Here is a 24,624-nt window from a genome sequence, read left to right as displayed (position 1 = left end):
GACAGTTTAGATAAAAATATAATCATTTTGAACAAAAATCTGTTAAGACAAAGCAATCAGCCTTTTAAATAAGAAATGGAAAAGGTGAGTGTTGTACCCCATATGAATTCTGGAGAGGAGAGAGCAGCTCCAGGCCTCACTGGGGAGATAGTTCCACAGTTATGTGGCAATAATGCATTTTAAGGACAAACTGCACTCCCACCTGTGTTGGTGAGCTAAAGGTGTGTTAACACCTCTGTTAAATAAGAATGCTATTCTTGTAGGATCCCTTAATGGTAGTAAACACAGTGACCTAGGTCCATGATACTCTGCAACTATGGATGTACGAAAATCACTTAACTGTTCGCGGATTATGGTGGGGGGGGAGGGACTCCGTCCCTCCCCCCGGAATCCTGGACAGGGGGAGGCGCTCCGTCCCCCTCCCCGGAATCCTCCTTGGCTGGCTGTGCTCCGCGGCGGCTCCGTGGAGCAGCCGGCCAGGTCCAGCCAGGCCAGAGCTGTCCGCAGCCGGATTTCCAGCCACGGAGGGCTCTGGGGGGGGAACCGCATACGCAAATGGCGGCGGCTATGGGCGCCGCCATTTGCGTTCCTTATTTTTGACGTCTTAATCTATGTAAATATTTACGTAGACTAAGATGGCGAAAATAAGGGGAACGCAAATAGCGTAGTGGACGCTATTTGCGTTCCCCTTATTTTCGCCATCTTAGTCTACGTAATTATTTACGTAGACTAAGATGGCCCAAAATAAGGAACACAAATGGCGGCACCCATAGCCGCCACCATTTGCGTACGCCTTTTCTTTTTTTTTTTTACCCAGACATTTTAGGCTACGTAAAAACTTACGTAGCCTATCACGTCTGTGTAAAAAAACCCCAAAAAACCTGGAAATGGCGGCGGCAGCTGGTTGGAAGACCCGCCACCCGGAAGATCCGCCCCAGGTAAGTCTCGTCCCGGGGGGATCCGCAGGGGGGGGGGGCAGGCCGTTCCGCCACAGATTTCAGGGGGCTGAATGCACTGGCATTCGGCCTCCCCAAGATCCGTGGAGGAATTCTCTGCCATCCCTATCTGCAACTAGTTCAGTGTTCCCAAGGGAGGTTTGAATTTATGTTTCAAATAGTTTGGCAGGGGGTGATCTGCCATTCAAAAGAGGGAAAGTAAAAAAAAAATCCACTGGGCCTGGCTAAAGTAGCTTGTTGTATTCTAGCACATGTTAAAACCGTTTCTCGTTTTAAAGTTCAGTTCACTGAGAATGAGAGGAGGGTAAAAAAGTAAGCCTTCTCATGTATGAATGGGTGGGTACAGAGACTAGTGAAATTCTGCCCCCGGTTAAAACCAGTCTGAAATGCTACTGTGAACATAGCTGCATGAACAAGAGGAGGAGAACATTGGGCATGGTAATGGGTAAAGAAGGTGCAATTATGATGGGTAATACTTTTCACACACAAACAATTTACATTCTTCAGAGTTATAAATGGGGAAACAAAGTACTGAGGTGGATGTTGGACTAGGATAAGCCATCCGCAAGCTTTTGAGAACTGGCTTAAGCAGGGGTCCCCAACCTTTTTGGGGTTGTGGGAGCATTTGGGAAACTGCTGTTGGCACCATCACAAAATGTGTTATCAGTGGATCGCTGCTTTGGTGTCTGCTTTTCGTGTCTGGGTCTTAGGCTGTGCCTTACTCAGCAAAAACGTTTTGTGTGTGTCTATTAAACACTGCAACATCTCTTTAATGAGGGATTGTCTAATTTGGCTAATTGCTGGTAGCATAATACAGCTAATGCTTCTTTTAAACATATGTTTTGGCAATGTCCAGTAGTTGCTTCCTTTTGGGAGGAAGTTATTACAAAGATAAATTTTGTACTGGAACATGCTTTAATATTCACTGATGTACACGCTCTTTTAAATTATTTACCTGCTTCATGGAAATTAACAAATGGTCCACGTAAATGGATTCTCTGCACCTTTTTGACAGATAAAAGAGTGATTTCACAACACTGGAAGGATAAACACTCACCTCCTATAATGCAATGGATTGAGGACCTTACAATGCTTTCAATATTTGAATGGGTGGCATATAGACACCACTTTCAAATGGATACTTATTAGAATATTTGGTCTGTTTTTGTTGAAACCTATGTATAATTGCTAGAACATTGTATGCATTTCATCTGTATTCATTGCTATGGGTATATATAAGTCCATGTACTTATATTTTAAAAAAACAAAAACAAATTAGAAAGTTTTGGAGGTGCCCACAGGTGCCACATTGGGGACCCCTTCACAGGTGCCATTGGAGCTGCCTTCAGGCACTGCACTGGGGACTCTCGGGCTAAAATACTTATTTGAACAAGTGTGATTTAGCAAGAAACTCAATCCAGTTATGATGGCTACTTCAGTGAAATTGTAGGTGTTTCTAGTTGATATAATTTCATACTGACAACATGATGGGCATAGTTGTTGGAACTGGTCTCTCATGAATTGACACTGCTCATGATGATCAGGCACTTGAGAAGTGAAGGATAAAGGAGCCATGTTCTTCCATTGCCTATACAGTACTCATTTCTCAAGAGTTTTCTGGCACCTTTTCACGAGCACTAAAATACTAAGGATAAAGGTAGAGGATACGAATGATTTGGCAGTACGTGTTACATAGCAGTTAGTGAAGATATACCTGAATAGGGGTGCGTGGACTAATGTTATCCTTGTTCCTGTTGTAATGGTTGTCAGAACCTGGTTTAGCCTTGACAAAAGCTTGCTGTTCTGTCCATGCTTCTTGGTGACACACAGTGAAGGTTGGTTTCACCCTGTAAACTTCAGCTGAGGAAATAGCATCATGGGGAAGGGTCCCCCTGCCCCCTGGCAGTTGCTTTGATCTCCTGGTCACATCTAGTTTGAACAACCTAGCAGCAGAAGGTTTCAGGCAACCACTTTCATGTGAAGAAAGGGTGGTCATGTGACCTTCAGCTCCTGTTCCTCAATCTTTTCCTGTATAGAAATGTCTACTTTCTAGGTAGAGTTCATTCCCATAACATAATACTTGATCGCCCAGCTGCTTGTGTAGGGCTTTTAGATCAGTGGTTGTTAAACAAAGAACTATATCTGCACATTCAGCATCATCTGCCTCTATTCAGTGTTGCGCAGAGAGAATAGATCATTTGTAGCCTGCTTCTTGAGAGCATTTCTCTGTGATATTGTCTCATCGTCGTTGCATCCTTCTCGTTACAGGGCACAGTGAAACTGGAGCACCCTCGGATTCACGTGGACTTCCCTGTTATCATCTGTGAGGTCTGAGCCTTGGGGGCAGTGTGAACAGTCACTGTGTGCTGTAAATGCACCTTAACTTGCCCAGCTTTACTGTACCTCATGTAAGCCACACTAGGCAGCCACGTGTCCCTGCAGAGTGATGGATCTGGAGCACAGACAGACGATTGGCTTTGAAGCTTCTGTGCTAGGAGGAGGCGACAGTGGCTGCAGCGCTGGGGATGTCTTGGAACTGGATAGTGATCAGGAATAGCATTGGCTAGGGATGTGTGTTGACAGGACCTGTGTCAGCTGAGCTGTCTGGCCTTGTTTAGGAGCCTGCTCAAAATTCCTCTCGCTGAGTTGAGTAAAATTCCTTTATCTGCCACTAACTGACATTTAGGTAGCAACAGATTTCAAGCGTCTCAAGACCATGGAGAATCAACCTGCACCTTTTTCTGACCAGATGTCCTGCTTGTTGAGTACCCCAGTCAGCTTCTGCAAAAGCTGACAATGAAGTTTCAGTTTATATGCTGTAGATGAGTAATGTTGAGCAGCAAGCTTCTTATGCCTTTTCCTTCTCCCCCTCCCACCCCCCTTCCCCAACATAACATAGGTGAATGCTGTACAGTGTCCTTGTGGGTTGGGGAGAAGTGATATCAAATGCTGCACTTAAGAGGACAGCTGAAGCTTTCCAAGACGGATATAATCTTGAGGTCCACACTGAAGCAGACTGATGTGTAGGTCATGTGCTCTCTGTCATATCTCCCTGGGGAGTTGCACTATTTTGTTTTGCAGTCTGTGTCTTTTTTTTACTTTGTTGCTTGGAAAATTCCACTGAACTAGTGAATGCTGCAGCACATCAGTAGAGGCTGTTGGCAGCAGCAATATCTGAGTAGGTAGCTTTTCTCTTAAGCTTTACCAAGCAGGCCACCTCTTAGGAGGTATTTGCCTTCGCAGGTTGTGGTTCATGCCAGAGAGGTCTTCCCTCTTGTGAATCTACATCCCACTGGTATATGGAATGCAAGGCAAACAGTCATATCCCGGCCCCCTCCATTCTTATTGTAGGAAGGCTTCTTTTCTCCTAAAACAGTTGTAGGTAATGCTTCTTCCCTGATCCCTTAGGTTGTGCTGTCAACACTAGGGCAACTTGGAGGTTGCTTTGCTCAAGATGGTTGCCAATCTGCTTGTGCCACCTTTGGCTGTGCATGCATGTGCACGTGCCCCGGCAAATACTGATGGAGTGCTGTGACCTTCCTCTGGCAGTCTTTTTGACTCCTTGGATTGGGCCAGGTATTGTCTGATATGAGGGAATCAGCACACTTCAAAGGAAAGTTAGATCTCCTCTTTTTGAAGGGCCCTGTCCTTTCCCTCAGTATGTTGAGTGTGAAATGTTTGGTTAGTAGGGCCACTTTTGGCAAAAATGGCATCTGTAGCTGTGTCAGTGCTGAAGCGGTACACCTGCCTCTTCATTCCAGGTTTCTTGCTTTGATAATGTAGAGCTCTCTGCTGCTGAGCCCTGGACAGGCAAAACCCTCTCAGAGGCATCTTACCTTTAAAGAGGGTTTCACATAGAAGCCTGCCCGCCTGCCTGCCCGCCTTTTCTACCAGCCCCTCAGAATTGTTGTATAAAGCTTTAAAACTGGATTGTAGATGGGTTAGGTGTAGGAGTTGGTACTTTGCCCATCATATTTACGTCCCCAGAGCATGTCATTGCCTTTCTGAGCACTTCAGGCATTTGCTACCTCAACGTTTAGTTTAATCAGCTGGTACGAAGTTATGCTGTCCGAATCAGTGAGTCTATGTTGTGTGTGTCTCCATTTCCGCACCTGCAGGGGAATCCTTCTGAAGCATTATGAACCAGATTAGTAAAGATGTGGCGTGTATGTGGCAACGTTGACAGAGGCCTTTTCATGGGCTATCACCTTTGCTCCTTTCAGCTGCATTTCTACAGCTGTACATTAGGACTGACCCCAAGAGCATAGGAAGCATGGCTGTCCCTGGCGGCTTCCCGAGTTGCAACTGTTTTGCCTTGCAGATCTCATTTAGAATCTACAGTTGAAGGACTGTAGTTACCTGTACCTGGAGAGTGCATCGCCTGCTGACACTAGGTTCATGTCACATTTCCATCCTCTTCCCCTGCACCCACCCCACCCACTTTGTGCACTGAAGCTTATCTTTTGGTTTGGTTTCAACTCGATGATGATGGGATGCTGACGTCCTTACCCTTCGTTAGGGAAAGATGTTTCCACTGCCATGAAACAAGAGCATACTGGAGATAGAGGTGTGTCTGCAACAGTCTTTGGCAAACAGAGCTCCATCTCGGCATCATTGTGCATAATGAATTACAGGCTGAAATCACGGAGCTGAGACATGCTTATTCTTCAACAGTATAGTTTAGGACAGTTGAAAGTTCGCCCCATAGCCAGTTCAGAGGAAGCCCTTCGCTCTGTGTGGGGATGATATATTACAAGAGACTTAAGTCATGACTGAGGCTGAAAAGCTCGTTGGTAATACCCTCCCTAAAATATCTGATTTGTGTTCTTTCATTGACTGTTTGTTTCTGAGCAAGCAGATACCTGTGATCGGAAAAGTACAGTGCAACGTTGGCTTTCATTTCCCTTGCCACTTCGAGTGCTTGTGTGCATCCCGCTGGGGACCTTCCTCCCGCTGGAACCTCAGTGGAGCCTCTACCCAAAGGAAGCTTCATTTCTGCCTAGCTTGAACTCTCCTAAAATGCAGCAGACTCCCTGGAGCTACTGACAGCTGCTTTCAGACAATTTCTCTAAAAGGCTGGCTTGCCTCCTGGGACTGCAGCTGTGCAATTAGGCTGCTTGGATTCTATGATCCCATCGATGCTGCCCCCCTCGCCGTGCTTTCCAGCAGCCCTGCTCCTCTTGAGACTAGCAGTTGTTGGCAGGGAGGGGGTTCGTGGAGACTGCTTTATGCAGGATGCTGATAATGTGAAAGTTGGTGAGATATATATACATATATATAATCACTATTGCTGGAACAAGCAAAAAATTCTATTTCCTTTTTTATGACTCTTCTGTGCAAATGTGTGGTTATGTAGACAACCTGAACCCACTAGCACTACACTTCCTCTTCCTGTAGCATATGGATAAGGAATCCTAAAGGCAACTGTATAAAATATTTATGGTCTATCTCCTCTGCCTTGAAGTGCATTTGTTGAATTTTGTTAAATTTCAATAAAACTATTTGTAAGTCCTGGAACTTTCTGCTTCTTTTGACTATGGATTTGCAGTCAGCTTTATTACCTGTTAAAATAAAGGCCATAACTGGTAGGCCATGTTGGGTGTAAATGGAAGTAAATTTCTATTTTCCTTGCACAGCTCTACCCCAGGTGACCCTGCTAATCTTGTCAGAGGTTTGACCTTTTGTCTGATAAGCAGCATCCTTGAATTGTTGGATCTAGGCCAAGAGCCACAAGCCCTACTTTGTGGACTCTGAACTGATTTTCTAATGGTGAAAATTGTATTTTGAATGTTCCGAGGGGTGGGTGTTAAGATCAAGTCACCCATCTATGTTTAAAACCAGTTTGTAAATAGAAGAGCAGCTTGTAGCTTAGTTCTACAGCATCTGCAAAATTAAACTTAACCCCTTACTATGATGCTGTTAAAGTGCTGCATTCAGTATGCCAACAAATTTGGAACACTCAACAATGGCCGCAAGACTGGAAAAGGTCAGTTTACATTCCAATTCCAAAGAAGGGCAACGCCAAAGAGTGTTCAAACTACCGCACCATTGCGCTCATTTCACATGCCAGCAAGGTGATGCTCAAAATCCTACAAGCTAGGCTTCAGCAGTATGCGAACTGAGAACTACCGGAAGTACAAGCTGGGTTTCGAAGAGGCAGAGGAACTAGAGATCAAATCGCCAACATTTGCTGGATCATGGAGAAAGCAAGAGAATTCCAGAAAAATGTCTATTTCTGCTTCATTGACTACGCTAAAGCCTTTGATTGTGTGGATCACAACAAACTGTGGCAAATTCTTAAAGTGATGGGAGTACCAGACCACCTTACCTGTCTCCTGAGAAACCTGTACGAGGGTCAAGAAGCAACAGTAAGAACCAGACATGGAACAACTGAGTGGTTCAAAATTGGGAAAGGAGTACGAAAAGGCTGCATATTGTCACCCTGCTTATTTAACTTATATGCAGAGTACATCATGAGAAATGCCGGGTTGGATGAATCAGAGGTGGGAATTAAGATTGCTGGGAGAATTATCAACAACCTCCGATATGCAGACGATACCACCCTAATGGCAGAAAGCGAAGAGGATCTAAAGAGCCTCTTGTTGAAGGTGAAAGAGGAGAGTGCAAAAGCTGATTTGAAACTCAACATTAAGAAAACTAAGATCATGGCATCTGGCCCTATCACTTCCTGGCATATAGAAGGGGAAGAAATGGAACCAGTGACAGATTTTACTTTCTTGGGTTCCAAGATCACCGCAGACGGTGACTGTAGCCATGAAATTAAAAGACGCTTGCTCCTTGGGAGGAAAGCTATGGCCAACCTAGACAGCATAGTAAGAAGCAGAGACATCACCTTGCCGACAAAGGTCCGTCTAATCAAAGCTATGGTTTTCCCAGTAGTAATGTATGGCTGTGAGAGCTGGAGTATAAGGAAGTCTGAGCGCCGAAGAATTGATGCTTTCGAACTGTGGTGCTGGAGAAGACTCTTACGAGTCCCCTGGACTGCAAGGAGGTCCAATCAGTCCATCCTAAAGGAAATCAACCCTGAGTGCTCATTGGAAGGACAGATGCTGAAGCTCAAATATTTTGGCCACCTAATGCGAAGAGAAAACTCTCTGGAAAAGACCCTGATGCTGGGAAAGACTGAAGGCAAAAGGAGAAGTGGACGGCAGAGGATGAGATGGCTAGATAGCATCACGGATGCAATGAATATGAACTTGAGCACGCTCCGGGAGAGAGCGCAGGACAGGAAGGCCTGGTGTGCTATGGTCCATGGGGTCACGAAGAGTCGGACAGGACTGAACGACTGAACAACAACAAAACAAGCTTCAAACAACTGTGCTGGCAATGCAAGAGAAGTTACAAGGCTAAGGGCAGCTGCTCTTACTCTAGTTTTCCAAAGTTAAGCACCTGCCTAAGTGCATTTGGAGTAGCAAGTATCTGCTCTCAAGTAGTATTTGATGGAATATTGGAGAAGCAAGCAAATATTCTCAGTGATTATACTGAACAGCTGATTAAATAATACAGGCCAGATGACTGCTTAATGTTGAAGTGAAAGTCCATTCACAAACTTTTAACTGTCTTTCTATTGGTCTGGTCTGCAGTTGCTCTCTGTGGGAGGGTTGGCACATCACAATAAGCCAGGGTTCCTTCAGAACACTGGCTTATTGTTTACAAGCAGTGTACTCGTAAACTCTGCCTAATCACTCTTCCTGCTGCAAGTGGGAGTGGCTAAACAAATCACAAAGCAAAGGTCCATGGTTTGTTTGCTGTGACATGCGAACCCAGACTTCTGGCTTGTTGGGGGATAGACAAGCCAGAAGTCCATCTTCACACATCATGCTAAGGTCTGTGATTTGTTTAGCCACTCCCACTTGCAGTGGGAATGATGGAGCAGCATGTACAAACCAGGTTCCTCCAGAACCCTGGCTTACTGTGGCATACTAACTGGGTCAATAGCTCAGCAAACTCCCTTGATTCTTACTGTCCAGAATAAAATAAAGGAACTTGTTAGCCTACACAGCTCACAACTGTATTAATCTACTTGATCCAAAGTTGTCTGTAGAATGAAGCTGCTGATGAAACAGGCATCCACTAAAAACAGAGTCCTGTAGCACCTTAAAGACAAACAAATGTATTATGGTATACATTTTTGGGTCTTCTTTGTTGTTGTTGTTCAGTCGTTCAGTCATGTCCGACTCTTCATGACCCCATGGACCATAGCACGCCAGGCCTTCCTGCCCTGCGCTGTCCCCCGGAGTGTGCTGAAGTTCATATTCATTGCATCAGTAATACTATCTAGCCATCTCATACTCTGCTGTCCCCTTCTCCTTTTGCCTTCAGTCTTTCCCAGCATCAGGGTCTTTTCCAGAGAGTTTTCTCTTCGCATTAGGTGGCCAAAATATTTGAGCTTCAGCTTCAGTATCTGTCCTTCCAATGAGCACTCAGGGTTGATTTCCTTTAGGATGGACTGATTTGACCTCCTTGCAGTCCAGGGGACTCGTAGGAGTCTTCTCCAGCACCACAGTTCGAAAGCATCAATTCTTCGGCGCTCAGCCTTCCTTATAGTCCAGCTCTCACAGCCATACATTACTACTGGGAAAACCATAGCTTTGATTAGACGGACCTTTGTCGGCAAGGTGATGTGTCTGCTTCTTACTATGCTGTCTAGGTTTGCCATAGCTTTCCTCCCAAGGAGCAAGCGTCTTTTAATTTCATGGCTACAGTCACCGTCTGCAGTGATCTTGGAGCCCAAGAAAGTAAAATCTGTCACTGCTTCCATTTCTTCCCCTTCCATATGCCAGGAAGTGATGGGGCCAGATGCCATGATCTTAGTTTTTTTAATGTTGAGTTTCAAACCAGCTTTTGCACTCTCCTCTTTCACCCTCAACAAGAGGCTCTTGAGATCCTCTTCGCTTTCTGCCATTAGGGTGGTATCGTCTGCATATCGGAGGTTGTTGATAATTCTCCCAGCAATCTTAATTCCAACCTCTGATTCATCCAACCCGGCGTTTCTCATGATGTACTCTGCATATAAGTTAAATAAGCAGGGTGACAATATGCAGCCTTGTCGTACTCCTTTCCCAATTTTGAACCACTCAGTTGTTCCATGTCTAGTTCTTACTGTTGCTTCTTGACCCTCGTACAGGTTTCTCAGGAGACAGGTAAGGTGGTCTGGTACTCCCATCACTTTAAGAATTTGCAACAGTTTGTTGTGATCCACACAATCAAAGGCTTTAGCGTAGTCAATGAGGCAGAAATAGACGTTTTTCTGGAATTCGCTTGCTTTCTCCATGATGCAGCATATGTTGGCGATTTGATCTCTAGTTCCTCTGCCTCTTCGAAACCCAGCTTGTACTTCCGGTAGTTCTCGGTTCGCATACTGCTGAAGCCTAGCTTGTAGGATTTTGAGCATCACCTTGCTGGCATGTGAAATGAGCGCAATGGTGCGGTAATTTGATCACTCTTTGGTGTTGCCCTTCTTTGGAATTGGAATGTAAACTGACCTTTTCCAGTCTTGTGGCCATTGTTGAGTGTTCCAAATTTGTTGGCATATTGAGTGCAGCACTTTAACAGCATCATATTTAAGATTTTAAATAGCTCAGCTGGAAGACTGTCATCTCCGCTAGCTTTGTTGTTACTAATGCTTCCTAAGGCCCACTTGACTTCACTCTCTAGGATGTCTGGCTCAAGTTCAGTGACCGCACTCTCATGGCTATCAGAGACATTCAGATCTTTCCTGTATAGTTCTTCTGTGTATTCTTTCCATCTCTTCTTAATCTCATCTGCTTCTGTTAGGTCCCTGCCTTCTTTGTCCTTTATCATGGCTGTCTTTGCACAAAACGTTCCCTTGAGATCTCAGATTTTCCCATTCTGTTGTTTTCCTTGATTTCTTTGCATTGTTCATTTAAGAAGGCCTTCTTGTCTCTCCTTGCTATTCTCTGGAACTCTGCATTCAGTTGGATATATCTTCCCCTTTCTCCCTTGCTTTTTGCTTCCCTTCTTTCCTCAGCTACTTCTAAAGCCTCCTCAGACAGCCACTTGGCTTTCTTGCATTTCTTTTTCTTTGGGATGGATTTCGTTGCTCCCTCCTGAACAATGTTACGGACCTCCGTCCATAGGTCCTCAGGCACTCTGTCTATCAGGTCTAATCCCTGAAATCTATTCCTCACCGCCACTGTGTATTCATAAGGGATATGATTGAGGTCATACCTGAATGGTTTAGTGTTTTTCCCTACGTTCTTCAATTTAAGCCAAAATTTTGCAACAAGAAGCTCATGATCTGAGCCACAGTCAGCTCCAGGTGTTGTTTTTACTGACTGTATGGAGCTTCTCCATCTTTGGCTGCAAAGGACATAATCAATCTGATTTCAATATTGACCATCTGGTGATGTTGATGTGTAGAGTTGCCTCTTGTGCTGTTGGAAAAGAGTGTTTGCTATGATCAGCGTGTTCTCTTGGCAAAACTATTAGCCTTTGTCCTGCTTCATTTTGTACACCAAGGCCATGCCTGCCTGTTATCCCGGTGATTTCTTGACTTCCTACTTTAGCATTCCAATCCCCTATGATGAAGAGGACATCGTTTTTTGGTGTTAGTTCTAGAAGGTGTTGTAGGTCTTCATAGAACCGATCAACCTCAGCTTCTTCGGCCTCAGTGGTTGGGGCATAGACTTGAATTACTGTGATGTTGAATGGTTTCCCTTGGCTTCGTACTGAGATCATTCTATCATTTTTAAGATTGTACCCCAGTACTGCTTTTCCCACCCTTTTGTTGACTATGAGTGCTGCTCCATTTCTTCTAAGGGATTCTTGCCCACAGTAGTAGATATGATGGTCACCTGAATTAAATTCGCCCATGCCTGTCCATTTTAGTTCGCTGATTCCCAAGATGTCGATGTTCAATCTTGCCATCTCATGTTTGACCACCTCCAGCTTACCTTGATTCATTGATCTGACATTCCAGGTTCCTAAACAATATTGTTCTTTACAGCATCGGATTTTCTTTTCACCACCAGACACATCCGCAGCTGAGTGTCCTTTCGGCTTTGGCCCAGCTGCTTCACTCTTTCTGGCGCTACTTGGAAATACCCTCTGTCCTTCCCCAGTAGTATATTGGACACCTTCCGATCTGAGGGGCTCATCTTCCGGCGTCATCTCTTTTAGCCTTGTGATGCGTTCCATGGGGTTTTCTTGGCAAGAATACTGGAGTGGGTTGCCATTTCCTTCTCCAGTGGACCACATTTTGTCAGAACTCTCTGCCATGACCTGTCCGTCTTGGGTGGCCCTGCACGGCATAGCTTATGGCTTCACTGAGTTACGCAAGCCCCTTCGCCACAACAAGGCAGTGATCCATGAAGGGGTCTTCTTTATCAGATGCTAAATTTGTTATTCTTAAAGGTGCTACTGGACCTTGTTTTGCTGTCCATCTGGAAATTCTTAGGCATACATCATAGGTCCATATAGCTAATGTGATTGTTGAAATTTGAAGGCAATCAAAAATTTCCATTAACCATGGCTTACCTGGTTTCAAGGAATAATACATTTATTGTACGATCTACTGATGTAGATGGTGACTAATTGGAATTGCAATATAAGGAAAAATATTCCAAACATTTATTCATAGTTGTGTGCAAAAATGTGCACTATTAGAATCGGAATTAGATTTCCCTAGGTGAAAATCAATAAATACTAATTACATCAATGATGAACCCAGTAAGGTCCATAAAATTGCACTGTATATAGACATAATGAAGTTGAAAATCATGAAGTGCTGACATATAGCTGATCAGTGCTAGTGATGGCAATTCAAAGGCCTAGCAGTTCTAAACAAGCTTTTCAATTATATTCTCAAAAACTGCTCCTTTGAAGTGGAAGAAGAAAGCAAAGTTACCAGAGTCATATTAAAAGTATCTTAGGGGCATTCGAGTCTAATAGATCAGACTAAAAGGTATGAGCCTGCAGTTTATTGGGTGTTTTTATCTTTAGCTCTGAGGGAGAGCTGTTATGTTCTTGGGCCAAAAAGCAAAATACTAAAGAGGGTAGCATTTCAGTATCTCGAAGCTAACCAAGCCAGTTGGTGCTACTTGATTTGGGATGGCATGTGCAGATTTTTTTAAAAAAAACTGAAAGGTTAGACAACCTTCTGAAATAATGGCTTATGACCTAGAGAAGCTATGCTAAATGTAAACCAGTGGATCAGAGTGACCCTTGGCTGGTCTAGATATTAAACCTACAATCACCAGTTACTTTCACACAACAAAAATCACCATTAGCCATTCACAGTCCTGCATTTTGAGGAACAGGAATGGAATTTCAGTGTTGACCCACTGTGCGGCTGCTGTGAAAAAGGCAAATTCCATGTTAGGTGAAACTAGGAAAAGAATAGAAGATAAAATGCCAGTATCATACTACCCTTATACAGATTTATTGTGTGACCATAGAATACTGTGTACAGTTCTGGTCAACACACATAAAAAGGATTTTGTAGAGTTGGAAAAAGTGTAGAAAATGGCAATTAAAATGATCAAGGGATTGGAGCAACTCGCCTATGAAGAAAGGTTACAGTGTCTGGGACTGTTCGGCTTGGAATAAAGGTGAGTAACGGAAAACATGATAGAAGTGTACAGAATTATGTATGGTGTTCAGAAAATGGAGAGGGAAACATTTTTCTCCCTTTCATAATACTAGGATCTGAGGCCATCCCATGAAGCTGATTGGTGGGATATTCAGGTCAGATAAAAGGAAGTACTTCTTCACACAGTGCAGAGTTAAAACTATGGAATTTGTTATCACACCAATTTGGATGGACACCAATTTGGAAAGCTTTAAAAGGGGGTTAGACAAATTTCATGGAGGAGAAAGGCTATCAATGGCTACTAGTCACAATAGCCATATGCCACCACCAATATCAGAGGTGGTATGCCTCTGTACACCAGCTGCTGGAGAACATGATCAGGAAGGTGTGCTTGCACTGATGTCCTGCTTGGGGGTTTTCCACAGGCAGCTCATTGGCCACTGTATGAACAGAAGACTCGATGACATGGGCCTAGGTCTGATCCAGCACATTCCTTACGTTTTTGTGACTCGCTTATCTATCCAACACCTTCAACCATGGGGTTGCCGGCTTGACGTGCATCTGACCTATTCCAGGGCTGTGTTTTTAGACTCAGTATTAGATTATGACAGCAAACTGCATGCTAATTTGGGACTGTTGTCTGTGTTTCATAGGGTTGATCCTACAGGTCACTTCCATGCACAAGGTCTGTCTGAGAAAGATGGATCCATTTAGCGTATCGGTCTTTCTGTTTCATAAGACATTTCTGACATGGAAGGGACCTCGGTATAGGACATGGAATTTTCTTCAATCCCAGCGGAAGCCGGGTCTCGGGTAGCCGGCTCAGGTCGACTCAGCCCTCCATCCTTCCGAGGTCGGTAAAATGAGCACCCAGCTTGCTGGGGGAAAGGTAGTCATGACTGGGGAAGGCAATGGCAAACCACCCTGCTATAGTCTGCCATGAAAACACCAGTGAAAGCGGCGTCCCTCTACAGGTCAGTAATGACCCGGCACTTGCAGAGGGACCTTTCCTTTCCATCATGTTTGGTAAATGCACTTGTCTATTTTATTTCATGTATGTACATACAGTAAAATAGCCATATATGCATTTATCACCGGTGAACTGCACACAAGACTGATGTAATTTTTTTACAGGCAGTTTTATCTTGTGAGATGGCTCTCCTAGGCTTACAGTATGTCTGAGTTTGCATAAATCCCTTGGGGGGCTTGCAGAACTTGCACAAATCCCTTAGGGGAAGGTGATTGTTGGAACTTCTGCAAGGATGAAAAATTACCGTTGGAAGTAGCTACATCACATCTTGCTACAGTGCTACTTCTGTCCAGGAGAGAGCAGGCTTCCGCTGTTTTGCATCTACCCTTCCTACTTCAAACAACCCAGGCTGCTGTTTAGATTTTCAGTTTAATTTCTGGGTTATGTGAAGGAGCGAGGAGTGTGGTTTGGCCCATCCAGCCCAGACAATGAACGATTTGTTCCAACTTTGCTGTGTCCTGTGCTATTTCACCCTCTGCTGAGAGGTTTCCTTGGGATTGTGAAATATGACCAGCTTCTGCTAACCAAACCCATCAGTTTCTGGCTGCTGTGGCCAGAGAAGCTCTATAATCAAGTTGTGGGCTCACTTCTCAGGAACAGGACATAATTATGATCAGGAGAGTACTCTTGTAAAAATTAATGCCTTCTAGGTTACTGCTAATAACTATTAGAAGCTTGTGCTGTGTATGTCAAATGGGAGATCAGTTGAGGTGGGTTTCCTTCTGCCTTGCCCTTATCAAATGGCCTGAAGCATGGTAATTCAGTTTTCGGTAACACTACAAAATATTTATTGTTTTGGTGTAAGCTGCTGTTCCCACATTGATCCCAGTGAATTAAGAGAGACAAAAGTAAATGCTGCTTATTTTATGTGTGTGTGAGCTGTTTTGTGCAAGCTTTAGCATTAAATAGGGATCCTTATCAAGCAGAAGGCACTTGCTTCTTGACAATATGAAAGCAACATCTGTGCCAAGCGAAGCTAGTTTAGGTCAACCTTGCCCAGCCTGGTGCCCTCCAGAGGTGTTGGACAGCAACTCCCATCATTCCCAACTAACATGACCATGCTGGCTCAAATGATGGGAGCTGTAGTCGAACATATCTGGAGGGCACCAGGTTGGGGAAGGCTGGTTTAGGTGGACAGTCAAACTGCAAAACACTTGTGGATTTAATGACTAGGTGTAATAACACTACTTCAAAGGGCTACTATATTGATTCAGTTCACTATTTTAAAACATAATTCAAATGTGACCCTGATTTTTTCTAAAAAGAAATGTTATTTATTCTAATGGAAATACTTACTGGTACATGCTGTTTGATGGTGGAGCAGACTGCCTCGGGAGGCAGTGAATTCTCCTTTGTGATAGGTTTTCACTTGAATACTCAGCCTCTGCATATCAGAGATGCTGTAGCAGGGATTTCCTGCATCGGCAGGAGGTTGAACTAGATGGCCCTTGAGGTCCCTTCCAGCTCGATGATTTGAAAGCCATGGGTGTCAGGCACAGGCTCTTTTTCTCACTACCAAGGAATGCTTTTGAGGTGGTGCCTGCTGTGACACATTAATACATCATCTAACCACATCTTCAGAATTATTGTTTTGTTTGTGTGTTAACATATGCAGATTTAATTGATAGATAGCGACTCCTATGATCAATTGAGTAAAACGCCTTTAGTCAAGTTGCAGCCCTACTACTTAACAAGTGTCTTTGTGTTCCTGTTGCTGATGATAAACTCTGTGTAACTTAAATTCTTGCATTTTCTTACTGACATTGGCATGATACATTATTATCCCTTTGTCTGTTTTCCCCTCCTAAGCTTTTAGGCCAGGGCTGGGGAACTTATGGCCCTCCAGATGTTGTTGGACTACAACTACCATCAGCCCCAGTCAGTAAGGCCAGGCTCAGGGATTATGGGAGTTGTAGTACAACAACATCTGGAGGGCTGCAGGTTCCCTACCCCTGTTTTAGAGAATGAACTGCTTGATAGCAAGATCCCAGACAGAATGAGAGGCATGTGTGCTTTTCCTGAGCATTCCGCATTCTAGATGCATATTGACAGCAAGTTCTGTGCATCCTTGGAGCAAGAGAGAGAGAGAGAGGATTCCAGTATGCTAAATATTACTGGGTGTGCTAGTCTTGCATGGGCCATATCCAGTCCACACTGCGCTGCAGTCAAGTTTGTGGCATTTACAGTGGGGGTGTTTGGAGTTGCACATCTTCAAACACACCAAGAAGCCCCAGTCTATCAGTGCTCCCCACCATGTATCTTCCATGTGCCCCTGTGTTTTTGAAGATGCACATCTCTTCACATTTTGCACATGTACTGCCACAAATGAGAAACACGGCAGTTGTGAGAAATCTGTTACTACTTAGCATGAAGCAGCCTGTTTCTCAAGCCTTCCAAGCACCAATAAAATTCAGTTACAACTAAGCAATCAGATGGGAGCTTTTAGTAAGTGAAATTACAGATCTAGGATGTTAATTTCAGCTTTAAGTAGTACTCTAATGTTTGGCTGGCTGGCACTGAAGGTCTGTCCACACGAGTCTCTTTTGAACGTTTTACTGATTATGGAACATCTGGATAGGCTCTTCCTTTTAGATACATCCCTAGTTTTCAGTGGCTAAACCTCTTTCATGATGTCTGATTTGACTTGCAACATGCCAATTCCCTTGAGTTATGGTGACAACATGCCATTTTTAATGCTTTGATTCCTTTAATGCAAGATCCAAAATCACAGAGGAGGTGTTTTGGTTTTTTAAGCTGCGGTTCTATCATTAGCCAATCTCAAATAGCCTGAGATATATGGCAGCCTGGATATGAAAGCAAAGTCTAGATTTTGGGTCTGAGCTCACACCCCCAAATGCTTACTCTGCTCTGATAAATAACCAAAGGCTGTTGGCTTTAGATTTCTGAAGTTTGTAACTCTCTTTACCCACAAGGCCACTGAAACAGCAAAAGGGCTTAAGAAGTTGAAAGGGCAAGGCTTTCCAGGAACCATTAAATACTTTTAAAAACTGTTCCCCCTCCCGCCCCCATCCCTCCACACCCTAGCTGTGGCCTAGAGAGACTCAAAAGATTTGGCAGGGAAGTCTCTCCTGCTTTGAAAACAAGACCTCCCCAGTTTCCAGTGCTGATGCAGTTGTGTTCTTTTTCTTAGTGACAAAAGATTGCTCACTCCCAAAGGGCACATGCCGTGCTCTGAGATCAGAGGAAGTGGCTGACAGGGCTCACGGGGACGTTGCCTGTGCAGCGGAAGGAAGCGTTTTGAGCCTGGAGGATAGCAGAGAGGGGTGGCAGATGGAGCCTGCCTTGGCCCTGGGGTTGGATCAGATCCTGTTGTCAACCAGAGGCTCGTTTGGAGACATATCTGAAGCAATTTTGGGGGGAGGGGATGTCAGAAAAATTAAGGCCATAGGAACATAGGAAGCTGCCTTATACTGACCAGGTTTAGTCAGCACAAGGCAGTGGGTTGTACTGACTAAAGCCCCAGTGACTTATTTCCCCTGCTGTGCATGTTGGTGCAGTTAGCTTAATTGCCCTCACTACTGTGGCTTGTGTCATGTGAGCCCGGCTTGTTGGACTGGGCAGCCGTCCTCAAATAACCCATGGGCTGTTCTTGTGTTGCTGCCCACCCCCAACAAGCCACACCACCCAGGTTTGTATGACACGCCAGGCCACGGTGAGCTGGGCGGCAGTGGTGGGAAATGTAAAAATGGTGCCCCTGGGCGCCTGGCACAACACGACAGCTCCTGCAGCTAAATTACGCCATGGTGGGCAGTTGTATAATGAGAACCAGCCCACTGAGCCAGATCCTTGGTCTGTCTAGCCCAGTATTGTCAACACCGACTGGCAGCAGCTCTCCAGGGTTTCAGGCAGGAGTTTTTCCAGCTCTACCTGGAGATGCCAGAGATCGAACCTGGGACCTTCTGCATAGAGCAGATGCTCCACCACTGAGCTACAGCTCCTTCCCAGTCTTCGCTGTGAATTCCATTGCCATCTTCTTCCAGCCCTGTTCCTCCCTCCATATGGTATTATTGTCTGGCTGTCCTTTAGTTTGGATATTAAAAGTAGGGGAGACTTAACTACTGGAAGATCATGCAGTAGCACTAGCTATAATTTGGAGATTCATAGAATCATAGAGTAGTAGGGTCAGAAGGGGCCTACAAGGCCATCGAGTCCAACCCCTTGCTCAATGCAGGAATCCAAGTCAGAGCATCCCTGGCAGATGGCTGTCCAGCCTCGTCTTGAACGCCTCCAGCGTGGGAGAACCCACCGCCTCCCTAGGTAATTGGTTCCATTGTCGTGTTGCTCTAACAGTCAGGATGTTTTTCCTGATGTTCAGCTGGAATCTGGCTTCCTGTAACTTGAGCCCATCCTTCCGTGTCTTGCACTCTGAGATGATCGAGAAGAGATCCTGGCCTTCCTCTATGTGACAACCTTTCAAGGACTTGAAGAGCGCTATCATCTCTCCCCTCAGTCTTCTCTTCTCAAGGCTAAACATGCCCAGTTCTTTCAGTCTCTCCTCATAGGGCTTTGTTTCCAGTCCCCTGATCATCTTCGTCACCCTCCTCAGAACCCTCTCCAGTTTGTCTGCATCCTTCTTAAAGTGTGGTGCCCAGAACTGGACACACTACTCCAGATGAGGCCTAACCAGTGCTGAGTAGAGGGGAACTAGTACTTCCCAGGATTTGGAAGCTATGCTTCTATCAATGCAGCCCCAAATAGCATTTGCCTTTTTTGCAGCCACATCACATTTTTGGCTCATGTTCAGCTTGTGATGGACAACAAGTCCAAGATCCTTCTCGCTTGTAGTGTTGTTGAGCCACGTATCCCCCATCTTGTAACTGTGCATTTTCCTAGGTGCAGAACTTGGCATTTATCCCTATTAAATGTCATTCCGTTGTTTTCTGCCCAGCACTCCAGTCGATCAAGTTCACTTTGAATTTTGTTTCTGTCTTCCAAAGTTTTAGCTGTCCCGCCCAATTTGGTGTCATCTGCAAATTTGATCAGCATTCCCTGCACCTCCTCCTCCAAGTCATTCATAAAAATGTTGAAGAGCACTGGACCCAGGACTGAGCCCTGCGGTACCCCACTTGTTACCTCTCCCCAGTTTGAGAAGGTCCCATTGATAAGCACTCTTTGAGTCCGATTCTGTAGCCAACTGTGGATCCACCAGATCGTTGTCTCATCTAGCCCACTCTGAGCTAGTTTGCTCATCAGGATATCATGGGGCACTTTGTCGAAAGCTTTGCTGAAGTCGAGGTATATGATGTCTACAGCATTCCAACAGTCCACAAGGGAGGTTACTTGATCAAAAAATGAGATCAGATTCGTGTGGCAGGATTTGTTCTTGACAAATCCATGTTGGCTTTGAGTAATCACGGCATTGTTTTCAAGGTGCTTACAGATGGATTGCTTTATCATCTGCTTCAGAATTTTCCCAGGGATGGATGTCAGACTGACTGGTCTGTAGTTCCCAGGTTCCTCCTTTTTACCCTTTTTGAAGATAGGGACCACATTAGCCCTCCTCCAGTCATCTAGCACTTCACCTGTCCTCCATGATTTCTCAAAGAGAATAAACAGTGGTTCTGAGAGTTCTTCTGCCAGTTCCTTTATTACTCTAGGATGCAGTTCATCTGGCCCTGGAGATTTGAACTCATTCAAAGTAATGAGGTGTTCCTTGACCATATGCCTATCGATCTCAAGCTGCAATCCTGCCCCTTCAGCCTGTACTTCGCCTTTGCCAGGGGGGTCATAGATCCTCTTTTGGGAGAAGACTGAGCCAAAGTAGGAATTGAGGACCTCTGCCTTTTCTTTGTCATCCGTTACCATTTTGCCATCCTTATTTAATAGCTGAACCACCATTTCTTTCCTCTGCCTTTTACTATGCACGTAGCTGAAGCCTTTTTGTTGTTTTTAGCATCCCTCGCTAACCTCAGCTCATTCTCAGCTTTAGCCTTCCTGACACTATCCCTGCAATTCTGTGCTACCTGCCTGTACTCTTCCTTTGTTACTTGGCCTTCTTTCCACTTCCTACATGTGTCCTTTTTTGTTTTCAGGTCATCGCTAAACTTTTTGTGAAGCCACATTGGCTTCTTCTGTTCTCTTCCACCTTTTCTTCTTGTTGGAATTGTTTGTAATTGTGCCTTGAGAATTTCCTTTTTTAAAAGCTCCCACCCATCTTGGACTCCTTTTCTCATTAGCGTCGCTTGCCATGGGACCTTACTGATCATTGTTCTGAGTTGATTAAAATCAGCTTTCCTAAAATCCAGGGTACGCGTTTGACTACACTCAGCTTTTGCTTCCCTTAGAACAAGAACTCAAGTACAATATGGTCACTTTCCCCCAGAGTTCCTGTAACTGCTACTTTATCCACTAAGTCATCTCTGTTGGTTAGGATCAAGTCAAGGATAGCCGATCCTCTAGTTCCTTCCTCTATTTTCTGTAGGAGGAAGTTATCCGCCACGCAAGTCAGAAATTTCCTGGGAGGGCCATGTTTTGCAGAATTTGTCTCCCAACAAATATCGGGGAAATTGAAGTCCCCCATTACTACTACATCATGCTTCCTTAAAACACTGGCTATTTGCTTTTCAAAAGTTTCATCCCCGTCTTCTCCTTGATTGGGTGGCCGGTAATAGACTCCAACCACCAGGTTCCTTTTATTCTTTGCCCCATTTATTTTGATCCAGATGCTCTCGATGGGGCTACCAAGCTCATCCTCCCGTATTTCTGTGCAGATATATGTATTTTTCACATACAGTGCAACCCCACCTCCCTTTCTGTTCCTTCTGTTCTTTTTGAACAAGTTGTATCCTTCAATTGTTGTATTCCAGTCATGAGAGTCATCCCACCAAGTCTCAGTTATACCTTGTTGTTGTTCAGTCGTTCAGTCGTGTCTGACTCTTCGTGACCCCATGGACCATAGCACGCCAGGCCTTCCTGTCCTGTGCTCTCTCCCGGTTATACCTATCAAGTCATAATTTCCCTCTTGTATTAAGAGTTCAAGTTCGTTCTGTTTGTTTCCCATACTCTGGGCATTAGTATATAGACATTGAAGACCATGTGCTTCATAGTCTGGCTTTCTTTCTACATGTGTCTGAAGACTGTTATTGGGCACTATTAGAGCTGTTCTCTCCGTTGCAGTGCATGAGCCTATGTCCATTGTTACCCCCAACTTTACATCTCCCTTCCCTGTAGGATTCAGTTTAAAGCCCTCCTGATGAAGTTCTTCATGCTGTGTCCAAACACATTCTTCTCGTCCTTTGTGAGGTGCAACCTGTCCCTTGCCAACAGCCCATCTTCCAAGAAGTATAGCCTGTGGTCCCAGAATCCAAATCTCTCTCGTCGGCACCACCTTCGTAGCCAGTCATTCACCCGGAGTATTTTTCGTTCCCTTTCTATCCCTCTTCTAACTCCTGGAAGTATGGATGAGAAAACTGTCTGGGCCCCAAATTTCTTGAGTTTCCTTCCCAAAGCTTCAAAGTCTGATGTGATTTCTTCGTAGCTCCGCTTGGCAGTATCATTTGTTCCCACATGGATGAGAAGAAAGGGATACCTATCAGTGGGCTTTATGAGTGCAGGCAACCTTTCAGTCATGTCTCTAATCCGTCCTCCTGGGAGACAACATACCTGGCGAGTCCACGGGTCTTCGCAACATACTTGGGTCTCAATGCCACGCACCAAGGAGTCTCCCACTACTACCACTCTTCTTGTTGTAGGCCTGGGTTTCATTGCCTCTGTTTGACTGACCTTCAGCCTCTTGCTCACTCTCATGTAGGTTCCCCTGTGATTCTTCCTCTGCAGGCCGTCCTCCAGTCTCATCCTCAAGTACCTGGAATCAGTTCCACAGCTCCACTGCTTCCACTGGTGCAGAGTGGTGTCTAGTTCTTCTTCTCCTAACTGTCACCCTTTTCCAAGGAGTATCCTCTACTCCATTTTTCCTCACCTCAGCATTTCCCACTTCTGCCTCAGCTTGCTGTTGCTCTTCAAGCTTCTGGTCTTCACTTTGCTGCTGTAGTTCCCCCATTCTGTCCAAGAACTCTTCGTGTTCTCTTATTCCCCGGAGGGTCGACAGTCGCCGCTCCAGTCCACTTACTTTTTCTTCCAGCAGCGTGATCAACTTGCACTTGTTGCAGGTGTAGGCCATGTTGTTCTCAGGCAAGAAAACAAATATTGCACACACCTTGCAGGTCACCACCACTGGAGAGTCTTGTCCTTCCATAGCCTCTTTTCCCTTTTTGTGCCTAGCTTTGTGATTGTTCTGATTGCTCCTAAGGGGTGATTCTGGGCTTCTGAATTACCTCTGAGGAGCACAGTGTTAAAAGGGACTGAAAGAGCATCAACTACTACCCCCTGCAGTAAGGCTGGCCTATGCACCCATAAGCCCTGTTCCTCCATCTCCAGGCCTTGTTTTGCCACATGCACAGGCCTGTACCCTGTACCTTGCAAAGCAGCAGCTCAGGACCACTCAAGTGAGTGAGCCCACAACACACACACATACCTTACTGTCCAATCCAATATGGCCTGAAGGGAAATGCTTTCTCAACACAGAATATGGCAACCCCGGACATAAGTAAATCCCATCCACTGAGTTACCCAAAGGGAATTTATTGGGGTGCACTTCCATGCTACCTATTTATTTATTTTACTACATTTTCTCCCACTCTTCCTCCAAGGAGCCCAGGGTGGCTCACAAGGTCTCCCTCCACCCATTTTATCCTTACCACACAGACCTTTGAGGGAGGTCAGACAGAGAGAGAGTGACTGGCCCGTTGTCCCCCAGTAAGCTTCGAGGCTGACTAGGGATTTAAACCTGGACCCTCCCAGTCTTAGTCCAGCACCCTAACCAGTATGCCAGACTGGTGTTCTAATCCTAATCCTACTTCTTGTAACAGTCCCTGGTGACCCAGAGTGAGGCAAGGGAAAATGGCCTTTCTGACCTCCATGAACAGCAACTATCTCCCCATCTAAAATAATTTTGCAATGTTTAAATTAAAAAAAACATTAACAGTGTTCACAAAATGGCAGAGGAATACAGGAGACCAATGATGTTCCTCACACAAAAAGAAAACAATAGGTGGTTCCATGGTTTTGGAATGATGATATAAGACAGGATCCTAAGAGTACTTGAGTTGTATTGACTAGCGACTGGTTCTGGGGAAAATGAAAGATTGAACAATAGACATTTCATTATTATGTAAGAGTTCCACAAAGTTAAAAGTAATTTTTCTTTGTCTTGTTCTCCCATCTCTGTGGGCTTAATTTTATAAAATTTTCAACAGGAAATGTTAATCACTCTACATCACATCACTGTGATGCTCAAGTAATCACATGCCACACAGTCATCACAAGGTGAACAAATCTGCTCTCTGCAGGAAGTACTGCATTTTCCCAAGCGCAAAATAATTGCAGAGTGCGTGCTTGGAAAATGCAATATCCCCACAACTGGGGCACACAGTTGAGGAAAGACATGTGGACTTGTACCAAAAACAAAAAACCTCTGGTCATGCAGAAAGGCTCTTCATGATTGCCCTTACCAGGGTGGCTCCTGTCAAATCAGTTAAAGCCAAGTGCACACATGGTATTCAGAGATAAACTCGGCAAGTAGCTTGATTTCATATGGCAACGTGCCATTCCTTAGCGCAGGCAGTGCTTGATATAAAAGAAAGGGACTATGCTGTCTGTAAGCTTCAGGCCTTATCATTTCTATCAGGCTAGACGAGAGGGTGGGTGTGATGTACAAGGAACCACAAAGGAAAGCATATCTGCACCCAAGAGAGGGTGGAATAGCTTAGGGTAAGGCTCAGTATAGGTAAATCAAGGCTGAATCATTCCTGCAATGAGCCAGCATAAGATCTGTCATTACCAGCAAGGAGTTCACATTGGCCAAAGGGCACTGATGCTATTTGGTTGCCTAGATCCTGTTTTGTTATAAAGGAGAAAGAGCTGGAGCATGTTGCAGTTTTATCTTTTTTCCCTTCCTTCTGAAGACATGGATATCTTACTTTCAAATAACTCTTAACACTTCATAAAGCTAACATCTTTGGAACTGTTTGACTCACCACTCATGC

General features: G+C 44.8%; 1 protein-coding gene across 10 annotated transcripts in view; it reads left to right on the top strand.

Moving 5' to 3' along the window:
- The window catches only part of TUSC2 (tumor suppressor 2, mitochondrial calcium regulator), a 74,284-nt gene that overhangs the window by 13,121 nt on the left and 36,539 nt on the right, over positions 1-24,624 (top strand). The window contains exons 3-5 of one of the 10 annotated variants that reach the window (XR_014788472.1): positions 3,225-3,284; positions 3,856-3,979; positions 5,815-6,473. The exons of 1 other annotated variant lie outside the window; for it this stretch is intronic. Coding sequence is in view for 3 of the 9 variants with exons in the window: in XM_084839635.1 (XP_084695761.1) it covers positions 3,225-3,284; positions 5,812-5,964 (213 nt within the window). In the remaining 6 variants the exon portion in view is untranslated. Of the gene's footprint in view, positions 1-3,224; positions 6,474-24,624 lie in introns of those variants that run through there. 8 more of the 10 variants (XR_014788471.1, XR_014788476.1, XR_014788475.1 and 5 more) reach the window with 8 other exon arrangements.

This window comes from Heloderma suspectum, chromosome 2 (assembly GCF_057233095.1).
Source record: "Heloderma suspectum isolate Gila_16-S chromosome 2, 16-S_ref, whole genome shotgun sequence".
In the NCBI taxonomy this organism is placed as follows: Eukaryota; Metazoa; Chordata; class Lepidosauria; order Squamata; family Helodermatidae; genus Heloderma; species Heloderma suspectum.
This window is presented reverse-complemented; position numbering and strand designations above follow the sequence as displayed.